Here is a 19,156-nt window from a genome sequence, read left to right as displayed (position 1 = left end):
ACATCACATTTAACTAACAGTTAATATTTAATCTAAAAGCTCCAAATAGGTGAAGGAACAGGAGAAACCTATTCAATGCACTGTAATTTACGTCAATAGTAAATTGACCTAACCTTTCTTTGAGAATGGTTCCAGTCAGACTGTTATTACTTGGCAGCTGTGGTAGAATCATAGAATGGTTACCGTACAGATGGAGGCCATTCGGCCTGTGGAGCCCGTGTCGGCTCTCTGCAAAATCACTTCAGCTCGTCCCACTCCTCTGCCCTTTCCCTATAGCCCTGCAAATGTATTTCCCTTTCAGTACTTATCCAATTCCCTTTTGAAAGCAATGATTGAGTCTGCTTCCACCACCCTTTCAAGCAGTGCATTCTAAATCATCACCACTCGCTGCGTAAAAAAGTTTTTTCTTATATTGCCTTTAGTTCTTCTGCCAATCATGTTAAATCTGTGTCCTCTGGTTCTTAACCCTTCCGCCAATGGAAACAGTTTCTCTCTATCTAGATCCCTCAAAAATTTGAACACCTCCATCAAATCTCCTCTCAACCGTCTCTGCTCTAAGGAGAACCCCAGCTTCTCCAATCTAACCACGTACTTGAAATCCCTCTTCCCTGGAATCACACTCATAAATCATTTTTGCACCCTCTCAAAGGCCTTCACATTCTTCCTAAAGTGCAGTGCCCAGAATTGGACACAATACTTCAGTTGAGGACAAACCAGTTTTTTGTAAAGTTTTATCATAACTTCCTTGCTTTTGTACTCTATGCCACTATTTATGAAGTGTATCCTGCATGCTTTTTAACCGCTTTCTCAACCTGTCCTGCCACCTTCAATGATTTGTGCACATATACCCCCAGGTCTCTCTGTTCATGCACCCACTTTAGTGTTGTACCCTTTAGTTTATATTGCTTCTCCTTGTTCCTCCTGCCAGAATATATCACTTCGCACTTTTCTGTGTTAAATGCCATCTGCCACGTGTCTGCCCATTTCACCAGCCTGTCTATGTCTTCTTGAAGTCTATCATTATCATCATAGGCAATCCTTCTCCGCAGGATCCTACAAATCCCCTGGGAGGACAGACGTACCAACATCAGCGTCCTCGTCCAGGTTAACATCCCCAGCATTGAAGCACTGACCACACTCGATCAGCTCCGCTGGGCAGGCCACATGGTTCACATGCCAGACATGAGACTCCCGGGGCGGGTGCTCTGCTCGGGGCTCCTTCGTGGCAAACGAGCCAAGGATGGGCAGTGAAGACGTTGCAGGGATGCCCTCAAAGCCTCCCTGATAAAGGGCGACATCCTCACTGACACCTGGGAGTCCCTGGTCGGGGATCACCCTAGGTGGAGGAAGTGCATCTGGGAGGGCGCTGAGCACCTCGAGTCTCAACGCCAAGAGCATGCAGAAATCAAGCGCAGGCAGCGGAACGAGCCTGCGGCAAACCAGTCCCACCCACCCCTTCTCTCAACGACTATCTGTCCTACCTATGACAAAGTCTGTGGCTCTCGTATTGGACGATTCAGCCACCAAAGAACTCACTTCAGGAGTGGAAGCAAGTCTTCCTCGATTCCGAGGGACTGCCTATGATGACGAGGAAGACTTGCTTCCACTCCACTTGAGTGACTGAACAGTCCAATACAGGAATTACAGTCTCTGTCACAGGTGGGACAAACAGTCGTTGAAGGAAAGGGTGGGTGGGGAGTCTGGTTTGTCGCACGCTCCTTCCGCTGCCTGCGCTTGCTTTCTGCATGCTCTAGGCGATGAGACTCTAGGTGCTCCCGGATGCTCTTCCTCCACTTAGGGCAGTCTTTGGCCAGGGACTCCCAGGTGTCGGTGGGATGTTGCATTTTATCGAGGCGGCTTTGAGGGTGCCCTTGAAATGTTTCCTCTGCCCACCACCTCACTGTTCATTTTAAAACTCTCAACAAAATTACCATTCATGGTTATAAAAAGTTAATTTTAAATGTAACAGTAGACTGCTAAAAAATTATGCCAACTGCATAATGCCTGTAAAAGTGGTGGTAAAAGTGAACACACAGCATGTGATTATGTACAAACCTGCTATTTCCTCTGTGGTGCTAGCTCTCATGTCCAGCATGACTGTTCCATTTAATATGCAGCTTCTCAACTCAAACAGACTATGTAAAGAGAGGGTAGCCACATACGGTTTACTCCATCGCTCCCCTCCATCTTCCACATCCTCCTCAAACTTCAGCCATCTGAGATGAGAAACAGGTCAATTTATCCATAGATTTAGTACTGAATTATATTTGAGGTAGCTATGCCATGCAAAGGAGGCACTCAAAAAAACTAATTGTTTACTCTAAAGATATGACAATTAAAATAGTTTGTGATTAAAGTATGAATGCATTAGATCAGCTGGAGTAAATCTTATAAAAAGTATAAGAGTGATGTTTCAATGATTACTACTTGACTGCACAAACTACCAGGAGAGCTAATGGTGGTGAACAGATTAAATCTTTCAACATGTCTAGCTTCAAGTCCAGTTATAGATAGAGATATAGATCTATAGATAGGCGTGCACGACGCACACCTGCATGCCCCCACACATCTCCAGCATTCATATTAGTCACTATTGTTAACCGGGCATTTCTCTCAAAACTCCGTCCACCTCACAAAGATGTCCTCAGCCAAGTGTGAATGTTCAACAGCCAATGAGAACATTGTATTTTATTGAGTAGAGCGCTTGCTTTGGGAGTCTCGTGTCTGGCATGCGGAGAAACTGTGGTTCTCGAATTGGACTGAACAGCCCCTAAGAATTCATGTTAAGAGTGGAAACAATCTTCCTAGATTCCGAGGGACTGCCTATGATGATGATGATTTTATTGAGTTATAAACAAATTGAAGAGATCAGAGACCAAGGTATAAATAACACAATCAGGAAAACAGTGAGGCATGAATTGGGAAGGACAGCACAAGTTGAGTGTTGTAGATAGGACAGTTGCATGTACAACAGGAAGAAGCCATGGACATAGTGCCTTTGTTAAATTAACAGAGTTCACAGCTGTAATACGCCAAATCTCATTCCACTCTGGCTATGCTGCCTCCTCAGAGATCAACTCAAATTGGCAATATGGCAGTGATGCAGTATTGTTTTCCCCATCTTAGGGGGATTGAATGCAAGACCCCTGATCATATATGCAGCATGACATTGCAATGTTAATTTAAGCCATCCTTTATGTACCTACTGTCATAATAGGTTGATAGTCAATGTAGGTGCAGCCTGGTTATACCAGTTACACAATTTTGTGCGACCAGTAAAACTTGGACACTCCTCATTTACACTATCAGATCATTAATAACAAGAGCATAATAGCATTGCATTGGTGGACTGCACATGAATGTAGTATAATTTATAAACAATGGTGTTCCTACATTACAACAGTGATTGCACTTCAAAAGGCTCTATATAAATGCAAGTCTTATTTCTTTCCAAGTCTTTCTTCTTTCTTTCTATTTTGATATAGATTTCAAAATGCTAAAAGATTACATTAAAATAAAACTTCTATAAAGTATGACTTGAGTATCAACAGTTAACTATAATGTGCTTTATCCAACAGTTTAAGTTGCACAACTGAAGGATGAGATTGGGCAGCCTATAGTGGAAAATGGGTGGGACATTTTCTTCATAAGTCATGGCATAGTTCCTAGGGTTTGGGGACTTATGGCATCTGAAGTGTCTCTCTCGAAGAGATGGGATCTTAAATACTCATTCACTGAGTCCATTCATCCTGTACAAATTTTACCGATGTTCAAGCACACAGCATGTCGTTTTTAAAAGGGCGACCACGAGAAATAGGTGTCTAGCTTTGCTAAGGAACGAGCTATGGTGGTGATTGATTTAAAAAGAGACAGGCAAGTAAAGTGAATCTGCAATTTTTTAGTCAGTTCTTGACTGCTTTTGCTATTTTGATGTGTTTCTTTTCCTGTCAGCAATCAAGACTCTCATGAGCCTTTGCACCAACTGTTCAATTTTTTGTGCCCCAGCACCATTACTGGCAGCAATGGAGGGGGTTGGACAAAGAAAAATCTACAGATGGTTACCAGATAGGTCAGGCTGCCGAGAGATGCTTTACCCATCTAAAGGGGCATCACACCACACCTGCAGTGTGTGTCCCAGACATCACTCTGATAAGACTATTAATGCATGCAGAGACTACTGTTAAAGATAGCTGGGACAGCAGACCAATGACACCACTAAGATATGTGAATGGCTAACTAACTCTCATGCTGGATGCCTCCTTGGCAGCACCCGAAACCACAATCTTTCATGCAGTGTGCCATTGAAATCATCATATAATGTATACCCCTTTTACACATTTAATTCTACCAGGGTTAAATTCTACTTTTGAAATAATCCACCTTACTATTGATGCACATCATTTCCAAAATGGAGTACAATTGCCTTAACTATAATTTATTTAAAAAAATGTTTTCCAAACTCATAAAAATTTCAGATGAGGTAATTGTTCTACATTTCCTGGTTACATTAAGCACTGAAGTGGAAAAGCCATTGTTTAGCTGCTAAAGAAACTCAATGCCAGATGGCGGAAGGCACTATTTGGAGGTTGGTATGGGGACGTGCTCATATGTCCAAGATGTAATACTCATCATGATTGGCATGCTACTGCTGAAGTTCCACATTGATGAAATCACCATTCAACATGAATCCAAAGAATCACATACATAGAATTTACAGCACATCAACAGGCCATTCACCCCAGCTAGTCTGTGCCAGCATTCAAGTTCCACAAGAGTCTCCTTCCAACCCCTTTCATCTCACCCTATCGACATATCCTATTTTGTTCTCCCTTGTGTGTTTATCTTGCTTTCCCTTAATGCATCATTATCCTATGCATTTCTGAATGCTTACTATTTTTATCTTAAGACCAAAGAAGCAGATTTTTGGAAGGATTGGTCAAGGAGATGGATATTAAGGAGGGTCTTACAGAAGAAGATGGAAGGATTTAGGGAGGGAATACCAGAGCATGGGGCCTAGACAGCTGAAGGCACGACTACCAATGGTGGGGCGAAAGGAGGGGGATGCACAAAAGGATAGAGTCAGAGGGAAGGAGAGTTAGGGGAAGGGGGCTTTGGGGGTGGAGGGGGTTACATAGAAAGGGAGGGGTAAAGCCATAAGGTGATTTAACACAAGGATGATAATTTTAAATTGGAGGACTGAGAGCCAATGTAGGTCAACAAGGACAGGGGCGAGAAGTGAATGGAGCCTAGTGTGGGGTGTGACAGGATATGGGCAGTAGAGTTTTGAATAAGCTGAAGTTTATAGAGGGTGGGGATGGGAGGCCACCCAGGGGAGCATTTGAATAGTCAAGTTTAGAAAAGACAAAAGCATGGATAAGTATTTTGCCAGCAGATGGGCTGGGACAAGGGCACAGGCAGGTAATGTTACAAAGGAAGTAATAGACAGTATGGAGATGATATGGGTTGGAAGCTCAACCGAGGGGTGAATAGGACGAAAAGATTGCAAACAATCTGGTTCAACCCAAGAAAATGGCCAGGGAGGAAGAAAGAATCGGTGGCAGGGGAATGGAATTTGTGGAGAGGAGAAATTTGATGGCTTCAGTCTTGCCAATATTTAGTTGTGGGGGAATTGTGGCTTTTCAAAGCCTGGATATTCCGACAGCAGAGGCTGTAGCAGGATTGGGAGAGATGGTGGAGGTGGATCTTTAGGTCATCAGTGTACATACTGACCCCATGTCTAGGGATAATGTTGCCAAAAGACAACAAGTTGATAAGGTGGCAGGGGAGTGTAGATCCTTGGGGACTTCAGACGTAATGGTGCAGTGTGGGAAGAAAAGCTATTGCTAGAAATGCTCTGGCTATAATTGGATAGTTAAGAGTGAAGTCAATCCCACCAAGCTGGATAACGAATGATAGAGGATAGTTGACAGTTGACCATATTAAAAGCTGCAGAAAGGCCAACAAGAATGAGAAGGTATAATACACCACGGCGTCAGAGAATGAGATTTGTGGCTTTGTTTAGGGCCATTTCAGTACTATGTCGGGGACTGAATCCTGATTGGAGAGATTCAAACATGAAATTGCAGGAAAAATGAGGGTGAATTTGGAATGTGATGTTCAAGAGGTGGGGAGTGTGACGACGGAAGCTTGAAAGGGAGGACGACAATACCTCGGTAGAGGGAACCATTTACAGTGTCAGCATGGGGACCAGGAGGTGAAGTTGGGTTGTCAGCAGTTTAGTGAGAATGCGATCAAGGGAGTAATTTGAGGGTGTCATGGACAAGGTGAGTTCAGAGAGACTTTGAGGGGAGGTAGTTAGAAAGAGAGACAGGGCAAAGTCAAAATTATTTCAAGATAATTCATCTAGCCATAGAAGATTGGAACCAAGTTGACCCTGGAGCAACTTTGATAATCCGAACTGAGCCAGTAAAGACCACAGTACTCCATGGCATGGTTAATCAGCGAGTCTGGCTCATTAATGGGGTATTCCTATCATGTGGCAGGAAGCAGAGACGCCTCTCCCTTCTCTAGATAACCTGCAAGCCAAAAGTCAAATGAGTAGGAAGCTCCTTTTGTCTATTCTACAGTTTCTTTAAATCAGAACTTTCTTTGACTTCTTATTGTCTCTAGTGCAAAAAAGCATAAAAACGGTGAAGCAGGAATATCAGTATAATCCAGGAAGACAACACATTTTTTGGAAGCCAACTAAAAACATTTTCATCAAGTGTTACCAAAATTGATTTATATAAAACAGAACAGCTGAAGTTACTCAAGGAAATTACTAGGATAACGCTACTTAAATTTCTAGAAAAGAAAAATAAACAATTTTTGAAAAATACTTTGTATACTGAATAGTCATTTCTAGCACTTCCAAATCATTAACTGCAATATAAAATGCCTTTACTGTATTCACAAAACAATGAAATGACTACAGTAAAACAGATTTAATAAAACTTCTATGTTTTTAAATGCAGAATTATAAAATCAGGTTTGTTGATCAGCAGCAGAAAGAATTCTTAGTGGCAGTCTCTTATGAGACTCTCTCAGAACACCCTTTTGGTGACAGGTAAAAGTCCATCCTTTAAATACCATGTAACATTACAAGATTTAATACTATTCTGTACATTACTGGACACATTCCCCATGGAACAGTAGAATATAAAAATGTAAACAACCTCAAGGTAATCAGGACTTAAAATGAAACAAAGGTAATAAACCCTTGCTATTGTAATACTAGTGCTTACCGGGCTGTTTCTTTCCACTCACAATCTTCTCCATCACGGAAGCAAAGTTCATCCAGTTCTGTAAAGAGATCATGAGGCATGTGCTCCTCATCATCATCCTCTATTCCCAGGATAAACTGGACACGTTGCGATGGGGTATCTGCATTTTTTTAAAGAATAAATTAAAATCAGGTTAGCGACGGCACTTGTTCCACAAAACTAGTGTTGCTATGCTTTTAAAAAAAATCTGAACATGTTCTTCTAAATTTTAACAATGCACATCTGGTTAACGCTTCACTTTATGCAAGATGACCCACAGTGGTAAGCTTCCTGAAAAAATTAAGATGTATGAACTGCAGCTTGACACACAGAATTTTTGTCACAACTGAAAAGTTAAAGTAACTTCCTTGTTATTTTCTACACTACTTGAGAAATGATGGCCCTGAATTTGCAGTCGGAGGCTTTTCGTGGGGAAGTACCTCCGATCCGTAAAGAAGATCCGCTTTTACCTGTGGCCTCGGGATCCACAGCGACTTGCACTCCTGAGTACGCGCAGGTGGAGGCCCACATATCCCAGGGGTGCATGTAGTTCTCAATGAGCCCTGGGATCACGTGGGCTGGCCCAACTAATTAAAGAATTCCTATTCATGCTTATGGGGATTCTGTAGGTAATACCCTAAGAAATACATGTACATGTCAAATAAATTTTAAAAATGTACATACTTAACATTAATTTAAATGCCATTCAATTAAATATTTAAAACAAAAATTTAATTTTGAAAAATAAATTCAAATGTTTTGAAGGTGTTAAAAATAAACTTACCTTATTGTACCGGTTTTTTGATGTTTAAATGATTGAAAAAAAATATTTTTATGTTCAGTTAAACTTGTGCTGATCAAAGCTTAATTTGCTGGTAAAAGCAGGCCTGATGAATTTCACGGGCATTCACTGGGCAAATAGCCCAACTCTCAGCCCGCAAATGCTCTTTTGCCGGGGATGCGTTCGATCAGTCAAGAAGATTCTTGACAGATCACAATATCCAGTTTTCGCGCGCTTGTGCGGTCCTTACGGGTTGTATCCACCTCGTCACACTCTTAGGGTTGCAAAATATGAACCAATATAGATTTTGACAACGTTGTCACTATAAAGAAGTTTCCAGAATATGCTAAATACATATCTTAGGAGTGCTTATAACCAAATATGTCTAAATCTGTACAAGAAAACTGAAAACATTTATTGTACAATGGATATTGTATTATAGGTTCTTAAAATGTATTCTTCCACCATTCCAAATTGTCTTGAAGTACACAACATTCAATGATGAAGGGTCAACAGTTAGTGTGCGGTGAGGACTTTGCCTTTTGAGTTTCATTAACCAGCCATCAAAAGTTGCGCCTCCATTTGCATCTCTGCAGATGGCCATGCATAATTGAAAGTGAAGTAAATTATATTACCTATTAAAGGGGCAGAATATAAAAAGCATTGCATAAATAGACCATGCTATGCTTAATTTATAGGGCTAGAATTTCAGGTTTTAGCGATTTTGCCCGTTTTTGGACGATAATCCCACGCAAAATGTTTTCTTAGCACTGGGGTACCATTACCGCCAGAGTTCTCAAAATTTGCCAAATAGTGAAGAGCGATAGCGATAAATCTGGCGTTGCGCAACTGAATGTGTGTGCTGGAGCCAAAATTTGCGACCCAAAAAAAAAAGTACCTTCTGCGCATGCACAAATTTATTTGAGCAGGAAATGTGTGCATTACCATTTTCTTCTTCTTCCCGCACTTCTGGTCAGCCATCAGGGAGCGCCCGCGCATGCGCAGTACACCCAGCGCTGAATCAGCCATTTTTAGATTGCATTCACAATGGAAGGAGATGGGAGCAGGCAGCGAGGCAGAAAGTTTAGCAATGAGGCCAAAAGGCCCTCATCACTGCTGTGGAAAGGAGATGGACAAATTAAACAGGAGGGGTGCAAGTAAACGCCTCCCAGCATTTTTTCATCGCATTTGGACCAGCATCGCTGAGTAGATGTTTTGTATCGACGACATCCATAGGACCCACACCCAGGGCCCAATTTTGGCCATGATTTGCATCAATTTTTTGAGGGAGTAAGTTGCTTTTTCTGGCATAAGTTAAAAAATGTAATTTTCCCCCAAAAATTTGCTCCAGAGTAAGTCAGTTAGGTACGATTTATTTTAGTTCAGTTTTATTTTCCCAAAAGGGAGCGTTTCCAGACACTTACACCAGTTTTGGCCATTTATGCCACTTTGGTCAGCTAAAACTTACTCCAAATCGGCTTAGGTCAGCATATGTGGCCAGCTCTGAAAAACATTGCGAGCAGTTAAGAATTCGGTGCAGGTTAGTATATTTAAAGCACCAACACTTACAAAGCACAAAAATAAGCATTCAATAATAAAAAAATAAGGAAGCTGAGGAACTGCAACAAGATTTACAAAGCATTAAACAAACCACAAAAAGTAACAAGCAATCAATCAATAACAAATAAAAAAATAGAAGTCCTACCTTTATGCCAGAATCAAGTTTTTTTTTAAGTCCTCCCCCCTGCCCCCAAAACTCTCCCCCACCGCCCCCCCCCCCGCCAAAACTCTCCTCCTCCGCTCCACCCCCCCCCCCCCCACCTCCCGCCAATCAAAACTCTCAAGCACAACCATCAATAAATAAAAAATAAAACTGAAGTCCGACCTGACCCGGGATGTCAGCTGGCCGGTGCAGGAGGCCACTCGGCCGGGGGTAGGGTGCAGCGAAGATCGGGGCGTCTCTTCGGCCAGGAATAGGGGCTGCAAGCATCGGGTCCTGCTCACAGGCCACAGAACATACTGGGAAGGCAGAAGCATGCGCGCAGACTTCATTGCGCATGCGCGCAACTGCCGGCAGTGCTTTCTGTTGCTCCGCCCCCCACTTCACAATGCACGCCACGCTGGGACACCGGAGAGTCAGTAGAGCGGGCAGGATGGGGCCACTTTATTTCGGCGCCGTTTCCAGTGTGCAAAGTCGGCGCATTTAAGGTAAGTGCACCGAAAAAAGGGGTTGGTGAAAATTGGGCCCCCAGTACCGCAAGAGGTTCAATGACCATTGCAGGGTCCTCAGAGTAAGCAATATTTTTATTGATGCACTTCATTACTTAAATTATAAATCTGACATGGTATAGGTAGGCTTAGAGTTGCACCTTATTTGCCATGAATGATCGTCACACATTATTAAGATTGCTTTTTGAAATCTTAAAAAATGTTTCTGCACTTCGATGTCTTCCTCATGAACCACGTGCAACTTACAGGGCCATTAAACAGAGGACTGTATTAAATGCACACAGTATGGTATAAGTGCTTTGATAGATATCTGTGTGTGCCACAAGAGCAGATGGACCCTCTGGTAACCAGTCCCATTGTCACCTTTGCAGGGAAAGATGTCCCACAACCGCTGGGAGCAGCGGCGGACCACCCAACACCATGCCGGACACACCTGGAGGAACGAGTGGGCCGGTCTGATCGATGCCTGAGGGAGGACAACTGCTCGTGGGAGTGCTGAGCCCCCATTCGAAAGGCATAGAATACACGAGCAGGGAAGTTAGGCTGAACTGTATACAACACTAGTTAGGCCACAGCTTGATTATTGCATGCAGTTCTGGTCACATTACAGGAAGGATGTGATTGCAGTAGAAAAGGTGCAGAGGAGATTTATGAGGATTCTGCCAGGACTGGAAAACTTCAGCTATGAGGAAAGATTAGATAGGCTGGGGTTGTTTTCCACATGTACGCTGATGACATTCACCAGTTCTCGCGACCCCGCCACGGTCTCTAAATTGTCAGACTGCTTGTCTGACATCCAGTTCTGGGTGAGCAGAAATTTTCTCGAATTAAATATTGGGAAGATGGAAGCCATTGTATTTGGTCCCCGCCTCAAACTCCTGTCCCTAGCCACTGACTCCTTCCCTCTCCCTAACATCTGTTTGAGACTGAACTACACTGTTTGCAAGCTTGGTGTCATATTTGACCCCAAAATGAGCTTCCGGCCACATATCGGCGGCATAACTAAGGCTGCCTGCTTCCACCTCAATAACATCACCCATCTCTGCCCTTGCCTCAGCTTATCCGCTGCTGAAACCCCCATCCATGCCTTTGATACTCTAGACTTGACGATTCCAGCACGTTCCTGGCTGGCCTCCCACATTCTACCCTATGTAAACTAAAGGTTATCCAAAACTCCTACATCATGTCCTAACTCACACCAAGTCTCGTTCACCCATCACCCCTGTGCGCACTGACCTACATTGGCTTCCAGTTAAGCAACGCCTTGATTTCAAAATTCTAATCCTGGTTTTCAAATATCTCCATGGCCTCGCCCCTCCCTATATCTGTAATCTCCTCCAGCCCCACAAAGTGCTGCAGTACAGAGGGACCTGGGGGTACAGTTAGTATGCAGATACAACAAGTAATCAGGAAGGCAAATGGAATGTTGGCCTTTATTGCAAGAGGAAGAGAGTATAAAAGCAGAGAAGTCCTGCTACAACTGTACAGGGTATCCATGAGGCCACACCTAGAGTACTGCGTTCAGTTTTGCTCTCCGTATTTAAAGGAGGATATACTTGCATTGGAGGCTGTTCAGAGAAGGTGCACTCGGTTGATTCCGGAGATGAGAGTTGACCTATTAAGATAGGTTGAGCCTGTACTTATTGGAGTGCAGAAGGATGAGAGGTGATCTTATCGAAACATGTAAGATAATGAGGGGTCTCGACAAGGTGGATACAGAGAGGCTGTTTCCATTCATTGGGGAAACTAGAACTAGGGGGCATAGACTCAGAATAAGGGTCCACCCATTTACAATTAAGATGGAGGAATTTCTTCTCTGAGGGTTGTAAATCTGTGGAATTCTCTGCCTCAGAGAGCTGTGGAGGCTAGGTCATTGAACATATTTAAGGCGGAGATAGACAGATTTTTGAGCGATAAGGAAATAAAGGGTCATGGGGAGCGGGCAGGGAAGTGGAGCTGAGTCCATGATCAGATCAGCCATGATCTTATTAAATGGCGGAGCAAGCTTGAGGGGCCAAATGGCCTATTCCCAATTCTTATGTTCTCATGTTCTTAACCCCGAGATATCTGCGCTCCTCTAATTCTGCCCTCTTGAGCATCCCTGATTATATAAAATCACTCAACCATTGGTAGCCATGCCTTCTGTTGCCTTGGCCCTAAGCTCTGGAATTCCCTGCCTAAATCTCTCCGCCTCTCTTTCCTCCTTTAAGACGCTTCTTAAAACTTACCTTGGTCATCTGCCCTAATTTCTTATGTAGCTCGGTGTCAAATTTTGTGCCTTATAATCCTCCTGTGAAGTGCCTTGGGATGTTTTACTACGTTAAAGGCGCTATACAAATACAAGTTTCTTGAAATTCAGATCGTACTCTTCATCCCATTTACCTTCTTTATTCCCCCTCCTGCTCTCTTTAGCTGGAAGATTGCCTGTGTTATTGTGGCTTAACTCTCATTCGGATTGAATGTATGGGTGCGTACAAAGAGCCATGTGCAGCTTGACACCAGTTAGCTACCCAGGTTTTAAACATCTTCAATATTTTTTTTATTTGCCCAGTTTTACAATATCAGAACACAGGCAAGAACTCCAAACATTTCTCCAATTACTGTGCAGTATAGCATTTCCTTTCTCACGGCTACTAATGCTGCCCTGCAAAATTCAGCTCCACAAGCATAGATTCATCCTCATGCAGGCTACTGTTTTCCAACATATAAAAAACAGCAGTCAACAGAATGAGATTATTTGTAGAGGCAACTGCACTGAAATGCTAAAGTCGATTTTTTTTCCTCCAAATTATATAGAATTCAATAGAGGTTGTTTATGTATTATTCATATTTTATACAAACAAGTAGAATCAGACTAGGGAACTGGATTTATGTACTATTAAAACCAAGTACAGAACAAATTCTAAAGACATGACTAAGCAATCAATACCTTTCCGAAATCTCACCTCTACAGAAAAATCAGTTCACCTACTTTTCAGAAGATTAGTAAAATACTCATTAACAAAAAGTTACAATTCTGGTGCACAATTTCTTAGTACAAAATGGTCTTCTAGAAGGGTATTTAACGAATCAAAGTCATAACAACACTGCCACTAGACTCAATGGGCCCAAGTTTGCCCCAGGGTTAGAACCATGAGGTGCGCCGACTTTTTAGCACAGAAACGGCGCCTATTATTTACCTTCGTATTCTCCCCGCAGTCTGGTCGATCCAGGCCCTTGGCGCAGTGCAGCAGAATGCGTGGAGGGCGGAGCCAGGTCCCGGCGCTGAAAACAGTGCCGGGACCTCTCTACATGCGTGCTAGAGTGTGCGCGCATGTGCAGTAGCTCCTCGCAGCCCAAATCTCTGCAGGCTGTGTGGGAGGGGCCCGAAGCACGCCACTCCTAGCCCTGGCCGAATGGGCTCCCCTGATGCCGCGTTCATGTGAGCAGACCCCCAATGGCCCTAGCAGAATTATTTCAGTGGCTGTGCCTATGTGTGAGCACACGCTTTGATTTAAAGTATCTTGAATATTTTATGACGATTGGAATCTTTACAGCATAACTTGCCGAAGGCATTATTGTCAACCAGCAAGTCAATGGCAGGAGATGCTCAGCAACAGAGTTAATGTGCGTGCGGGGTACATGAAGCATTCAGAGAGTGGGGTTGGCTTCATGCAGCGTGTGAAAGCGAAGGAACAGGCCAAGAGGGGGCGAGGCAGATGGGGACCTGGCTCGAGTTGAATTACCAAGCTGGCTGAGGCCAGAAAAGCAAACTTTGAACGAACCAAGGCAAACAACCAACAGCTGCGTGCACCAATCCAATATCAGTTCGTGGCGTTATTTTGTTGACCAAATCGAATACATTTTGTGCGTGTGTGTCTCTCTCTCTCAAAAAATCTCCCCCCCCCCCCCCCCCATTAAGATGCCGCATTCACCACCCACCCCAGCCTGCCGCGTTGAGCCTTCTCCCTCCCTCCCCGTTCAGATGTTGCACCTATCCCAGGCCGAAGGGACTCCCACACAGCCAGTCACTGCCGAGTCTAGTTGAAGGTAGGATTTACTTCAGTTCTTTATTCGTTAATTTAATTATTTATTTCAGTTCTTTATTTTTTATTGAATGCTTATTACCTTTTGTGCTTTGTTTGGTGCTTGGTGGTGCTTTAAATGTAGTTACAGGCGCCAATTCCTTAACTCTAGGTAAGGTTTTTCTGTGCGGACAGAAGTGGCAACATAAGCTGGCCTAAGTTATTTGGAGCAACTATTTGCTGGCCAAATTTGCTTAAATGGCCAAAACAGGCGTAAGTGGCTGGGAATGCCCCTTTTTGAAAAAAAAATTAAACGAAAAAAAAAATAATTCACTTACACTGGCGCAAATTAAATGGCCAGTATTGCAACTAAAAAGATACTCCAGAAAAATCAAGTGGCTCCAACAAAAAAAACGAGCAACTCCTAGGGAAATTTGGGCCCTATATCCTTGCCCTCCACTGGCAACACACTAAATACAATTTACAGAATGCACCAGAATAACTCAAGTTACTCTGACAACACCTACCTCCCCTGTGACCTCTACCACTGAGGAAAAGCAAGAGCAACAATGTTGTAGGAACACTCACAAGCCATCCTAACATGGACATATACCACAATTCTTTCATTGCCAGTACCGAACACCACTTAGGGAGCACCATTAGCACAAGAACTGTAACAGTTCAAAGAAAAGCCCCTTCACCATCATCTCAGAGCCACTAGGGATGGCAATAAATATCATGCTAGTGCCAGCCACATCCTACAATTAAAAAATAACATCTTAACTGGATTCAAACAAAGCAATATTAATAATCTTAATGCATGCAATAGTTATTTAAAAAAAATTTTAGAAAGATTAAGATGGCATTTTTACTGAAAAAAAGTCACAAAGGAAGAACAATGATACTCAGATTAAAATCTGGATTCACACACACAAAGGTGCCGTTAGCTAGCTTTATGTGATTTCATTCAGTGATGATAAGAAAATATGTTCATGAGCAAAGTTTTGCTTATTCAAAGTTTAATCTTTGAAATAAGGTGAAGTCCTTACAAATCAAGCAAACTTGATTTGGAGAAATGAGGTCTATCGAGTATACAGTTCTCAAGCTCAAACTTTCCAAGTAGAATGCAAATTCTCAATACATTGCACTGGTTTATTTACCTTTCTTGACTACAAATCACTTTTCTAAATGTCCTCATATAGCATGCAAACTACCTCTTTAAACTGGGTAAAGTTATACTTTTGATCGACATGGATGTCTCAATGCTATTTCCCATCACTTTCCCATATCTATCTTGTTTATTCAAGATTGCCAGACCCACTTCATTTAAGACCAATTCAGTACCACTATCGTGCATGGGTTCTTTCATAGTCTCGGATATTCTGGGCCGAAAATTGTGGCCACACCGGGTCCGTACAAAGTACGCAGGCACCCGGCAAGGCCTCGCAAAAGCCAGATCACGGGGCGCAATGCGCATACGCTGCAAACCGGCTTATCCGATCTGTCAAAATTTCTTTTACGCATCCCCAGGAGAAGGACGTCCATCTGGCAGAGATTAACTCATGCCCAGTGAATGTCCTTCAAACTTTTACGCCTGATAAAAGCAGGCGCATAGCTTACTTTTACCAACGTAACACTTTTAAAACATAGAAAAATTTAATTTAATCATTCACTTTTATATTAAAAACCCTGTCCAGTATTGTGCTTTGTTTTAGGGGGTTATTCTCATTGATAGTAATGGGAGGTCCATACAACGGAGTTTCCATTGTTATCAATTAGAATACTAGATAGTGATTGGTGGTCCAGGCCCAGGTGATTCTAGTAGATTCATTCGAAAGACAGATCACCATACGTTGCACAGTGACGGAATCCTACGTTCCTCCGGGATCAACAGGTAGTGTCATAGATTGTTTTCAGGTCAGAGGAGTTCATACGAAGGAAGCCTCCGACTGCAATTATTGACCCAATAAGTACGCAGGTGCTTATCTTTTCTTGGGAGGTTAGTTTTAGCATTCCAGTAGAGAAGGTGAATGCGTGAGGTTCTGCTGTTCAACGACTGCTTTCTTTTAAAATACAGTACATATTAACCCTTTTTCTGCTCATGTCTCCTAGCATCGGATCTTTGAAGTCTCTTCTATGGCATTACTTTTCAAGAGCTTTTGACAATTTTTCCACAGTAAAGTTTTGGAAAAAGTTCATTCAAATGTTGTGTTTTAAAGCTAATGTATTCAAACAAGCTTTTTCAAAATAAGATCCGAGATGAAAGGTAGTCAGACATTAATGAGCTAGCTTTGATGTTTCCCCAACTGTAAATAATAAGCAATTTGTTAGTTTGTCTCAGTAATCACTTGTATTGGAGAGCCTTTCATACCTTTTTTTGGCTGTGAACGAGAAATACATGACAGATAGGATATCGGCAGGCAGGCTGGCCTTTGAAACAGAAATCATCACAGGCAGTCAGGTTTTTGAAACAGAAATCAATGAAGCAGTGAGGCACTGAAAAAGGTTGTGAGCAAGATAATACGCAGGTGGGAGCTAAAACAATAACTTGGAATTATAAAGCTTTATGAACATAGTAAAACGCCCCACGGCACTTCGCAGGTGTGTAATCAGACAGAAATTCACACCTAGCCAAAAAAGGAGATATTATGACAGGTAACCAAACACTTGGTCAAAGAGGTAGGTTTTAAGGAGCGTTTTAAAGGAGGAGAGGGGGATGGCATGGAGGAGAGTTAAGGAGGGAATTCCAGAGCTTAGAGCCTAGATGCCTGATGGCACAATTGCCAATGGTGGAGCAAAGGAAGTCAGGTATGCATAGGAGGCCAGAGTTGGAGGAATGCAGAGATCTCCAAGGGTTGTAGGGCTGCTTAGAGCTAGAATGGGGTGAGGCCATGGAGGCATTTGAACACTAGGATAAGAATTTTAAAAACGAGACATTGGTGGATCATCATAGGCGGTCCCTTGAACAAGGATGGTATGCTTCCACATGGGTTCACAGATGTTTCAATGAAAGACCCGATATTCCAGTCCTGAACTCCAACTGACAGGGTGGAAGATGCCAGTGCGTGGATTTTTTTTCTTAATAAACGTGTGGTGATCGTTGCACATCAGCCACCACACGGGCTTGACAGAGCTAGGCCTTTATCCAGTAGCAAGGGTTAACCAGGAGACTGGAGACCTGCTCTGCTGCACGGACCGAGTGCGCACAAATATCGCAGGCCCGTGCTGCCCCTGGGTTCTTCTGGGCCCCGTACCCTCATTTGTTGCATCTTCGCCACAATCTCTCGCCACTCCTCCGCCAGAAACATTGTTGGATAGGGAGCTAATGTAGGTCAACAAGCACAGGGATAATGGGTGAATGGGACAGAGAGAGTTAGGATATGGGCAGCAGAGATTTGGATGAGCTCAAGTTTATGGAGGGTGGCAGGATAGTTAGGAGACCATTGAATAGAAATTATTTTAAGGCAAGGAAACCTACCCACTGATGTATTATTTATTACACAAAGACAAGTTGTACTGATCAAACTGTGAGAATCTGATTTTAATTGTTGCTCTGTATGGTCACTTGCAATTAAATAAAGTAACTTAACGATTTGCAGCCAGACTTGTCTAGCCAAGAAAACCCGGCGTTAATCCCCTTTCTAATTATTCCCCAGCTGTATTAGTTGTGGGATATTAAGTGAATGTGTCCTAGGACCAAATCATGTTTAGCGTGGTACAAAGTTCAACCATAAGCAGTATAGGATGCATTGGTGTGTTCTACCCACCTTCTGCCACTGTGAATAGCTACCTTTTACCCCTACATTATGCTCTCTGTCTGGAAGCCAGCTAGCTATTCATTCTGCTAATTATCCACAGACTCCGCATTCTCTGATCTTGTTCGTCAGTCTATTATAGGGTACCTTATCGAAGGACTTTTGAAAATCTAGATAAATTACATCTACTGCATTATCACTGTCTACACTCTCTGTTACCTGAGGTTGGTCAAGCAAGACTTTCCCTTTTGAAATCCATGCTGACTATTCGTTATTATATTTTTGCTTTCTAGATGTTTTTCTATTTTCTCCTTTAGTCGGGATTCCAATATTTTTCCTACCACCGCTGTTAAGCTGACTGGTCTATAATTCCCTGGACATTTTCTATCCCCCTTCTTAACTTTAGGTATTACATTAGCTATTCACCAGTCCTCTGGTTCTGCACCTTTTTCTGATGAATTATTAAAGATGTGTAGTAAGGCCTCTGCTATCTCTTCACTAGATTCTTTTAAAATGCATGGATACAATCCATCCGGACCAGGGATTTTTATCCTCCTTGAGTTTGATTTTTTTTTTATTCGTTCATGGGATTTGGGCGTTGCTGGCATTTATTGCCCATCCCTAATTGCTCGAGAAGATGGTGGTGAGCCACCTTCTTGAACCGCTGCAGTCTCTGTGGTGAAGGTACTCCCACAGTGCTGTTCGGGAGGGAGTTCCAGGATTTTGACCCAGCAACGATGAAGGAACGGCGATGTACTTCCAAGTCAGGATGGTGTGTGACTTGGAGGAGGAGAACGTGGAGGTGGTGGTGTTCCCATGCGCCTGCTGCTCTTGTCCTTCTAGGTGGTACAGGTCGCGGGTTTGAGCTGCCGAAGAAACCTTTGCGAGTTGCTGTAGTGCATCTTGTAGATGGTACACACTGCAGCCACGGTACGTTAATGATGGAATGAGTGAATGTTGAATGGTTGCTAGGGTGCCAATCAAGCGGGTTGCTTGGTCCTGGATGGTGACGAGCTTCTTGAGTGATGTTGGAGCTGCACTCATCCAGGCGAGTGGAGTCCTGACTTGTGCCTTGTAGATGGTGGAAAGGCTTTGGGGAGTCAGGTGGTGAGACACTTGCAGCAG

General features: G+C 43.0%; 1 protein-coding gene across 9 annotated transcripts in view; it reads right to left on the bottom strand.

The window, feature by feature from the left end:
- Window positions 1-19,156, bottom strand: part of LOC139264424 (sodium bicarbonate cotransporter 3-like) — a 250,666-nt gene that overhangs the window by 128,112 nt on the left and 103,398 nt on the right. For all 9 annotated transcript variants that reach the window (XM_070880868.1, XM_070880862.1, XM_070880871.1 and 6 more), the window contains exons 4-5: window positions 7,245-7,383; window positions 2,056-2,216 (exon numbers count right to left, since the gene is read on the bottom strand). In XM_070880868.1, the coding sequence (XP_070736969.1) occupies window positions 2,056-2,216; window positions 7,245-7,383 (300 nt within the window). The remainder of the gene's footprint in view (window positions 1-2,055; window positions 2,217-7,244; window positions 7,384-19,156) is intronic.

Source organism: Pristiophorus japonicus, chromosome 5, assembly GCF_044704955.1.
Source record: "Pristiophorus japonicus isolate sPriJap1 chromosome 5, sPriJap1.hap1, whole genome shotgun sequence".
NCBI classification, from domain to species: Eukaryota; Metazoa; Chordata; class Chondrichthyes; family Pristiophoridae; genus Pristiophorus; species Pristiophorus japonicus.
This window is presented reverse-complemented; position numbering and strand designations above follow the sequence as displayed.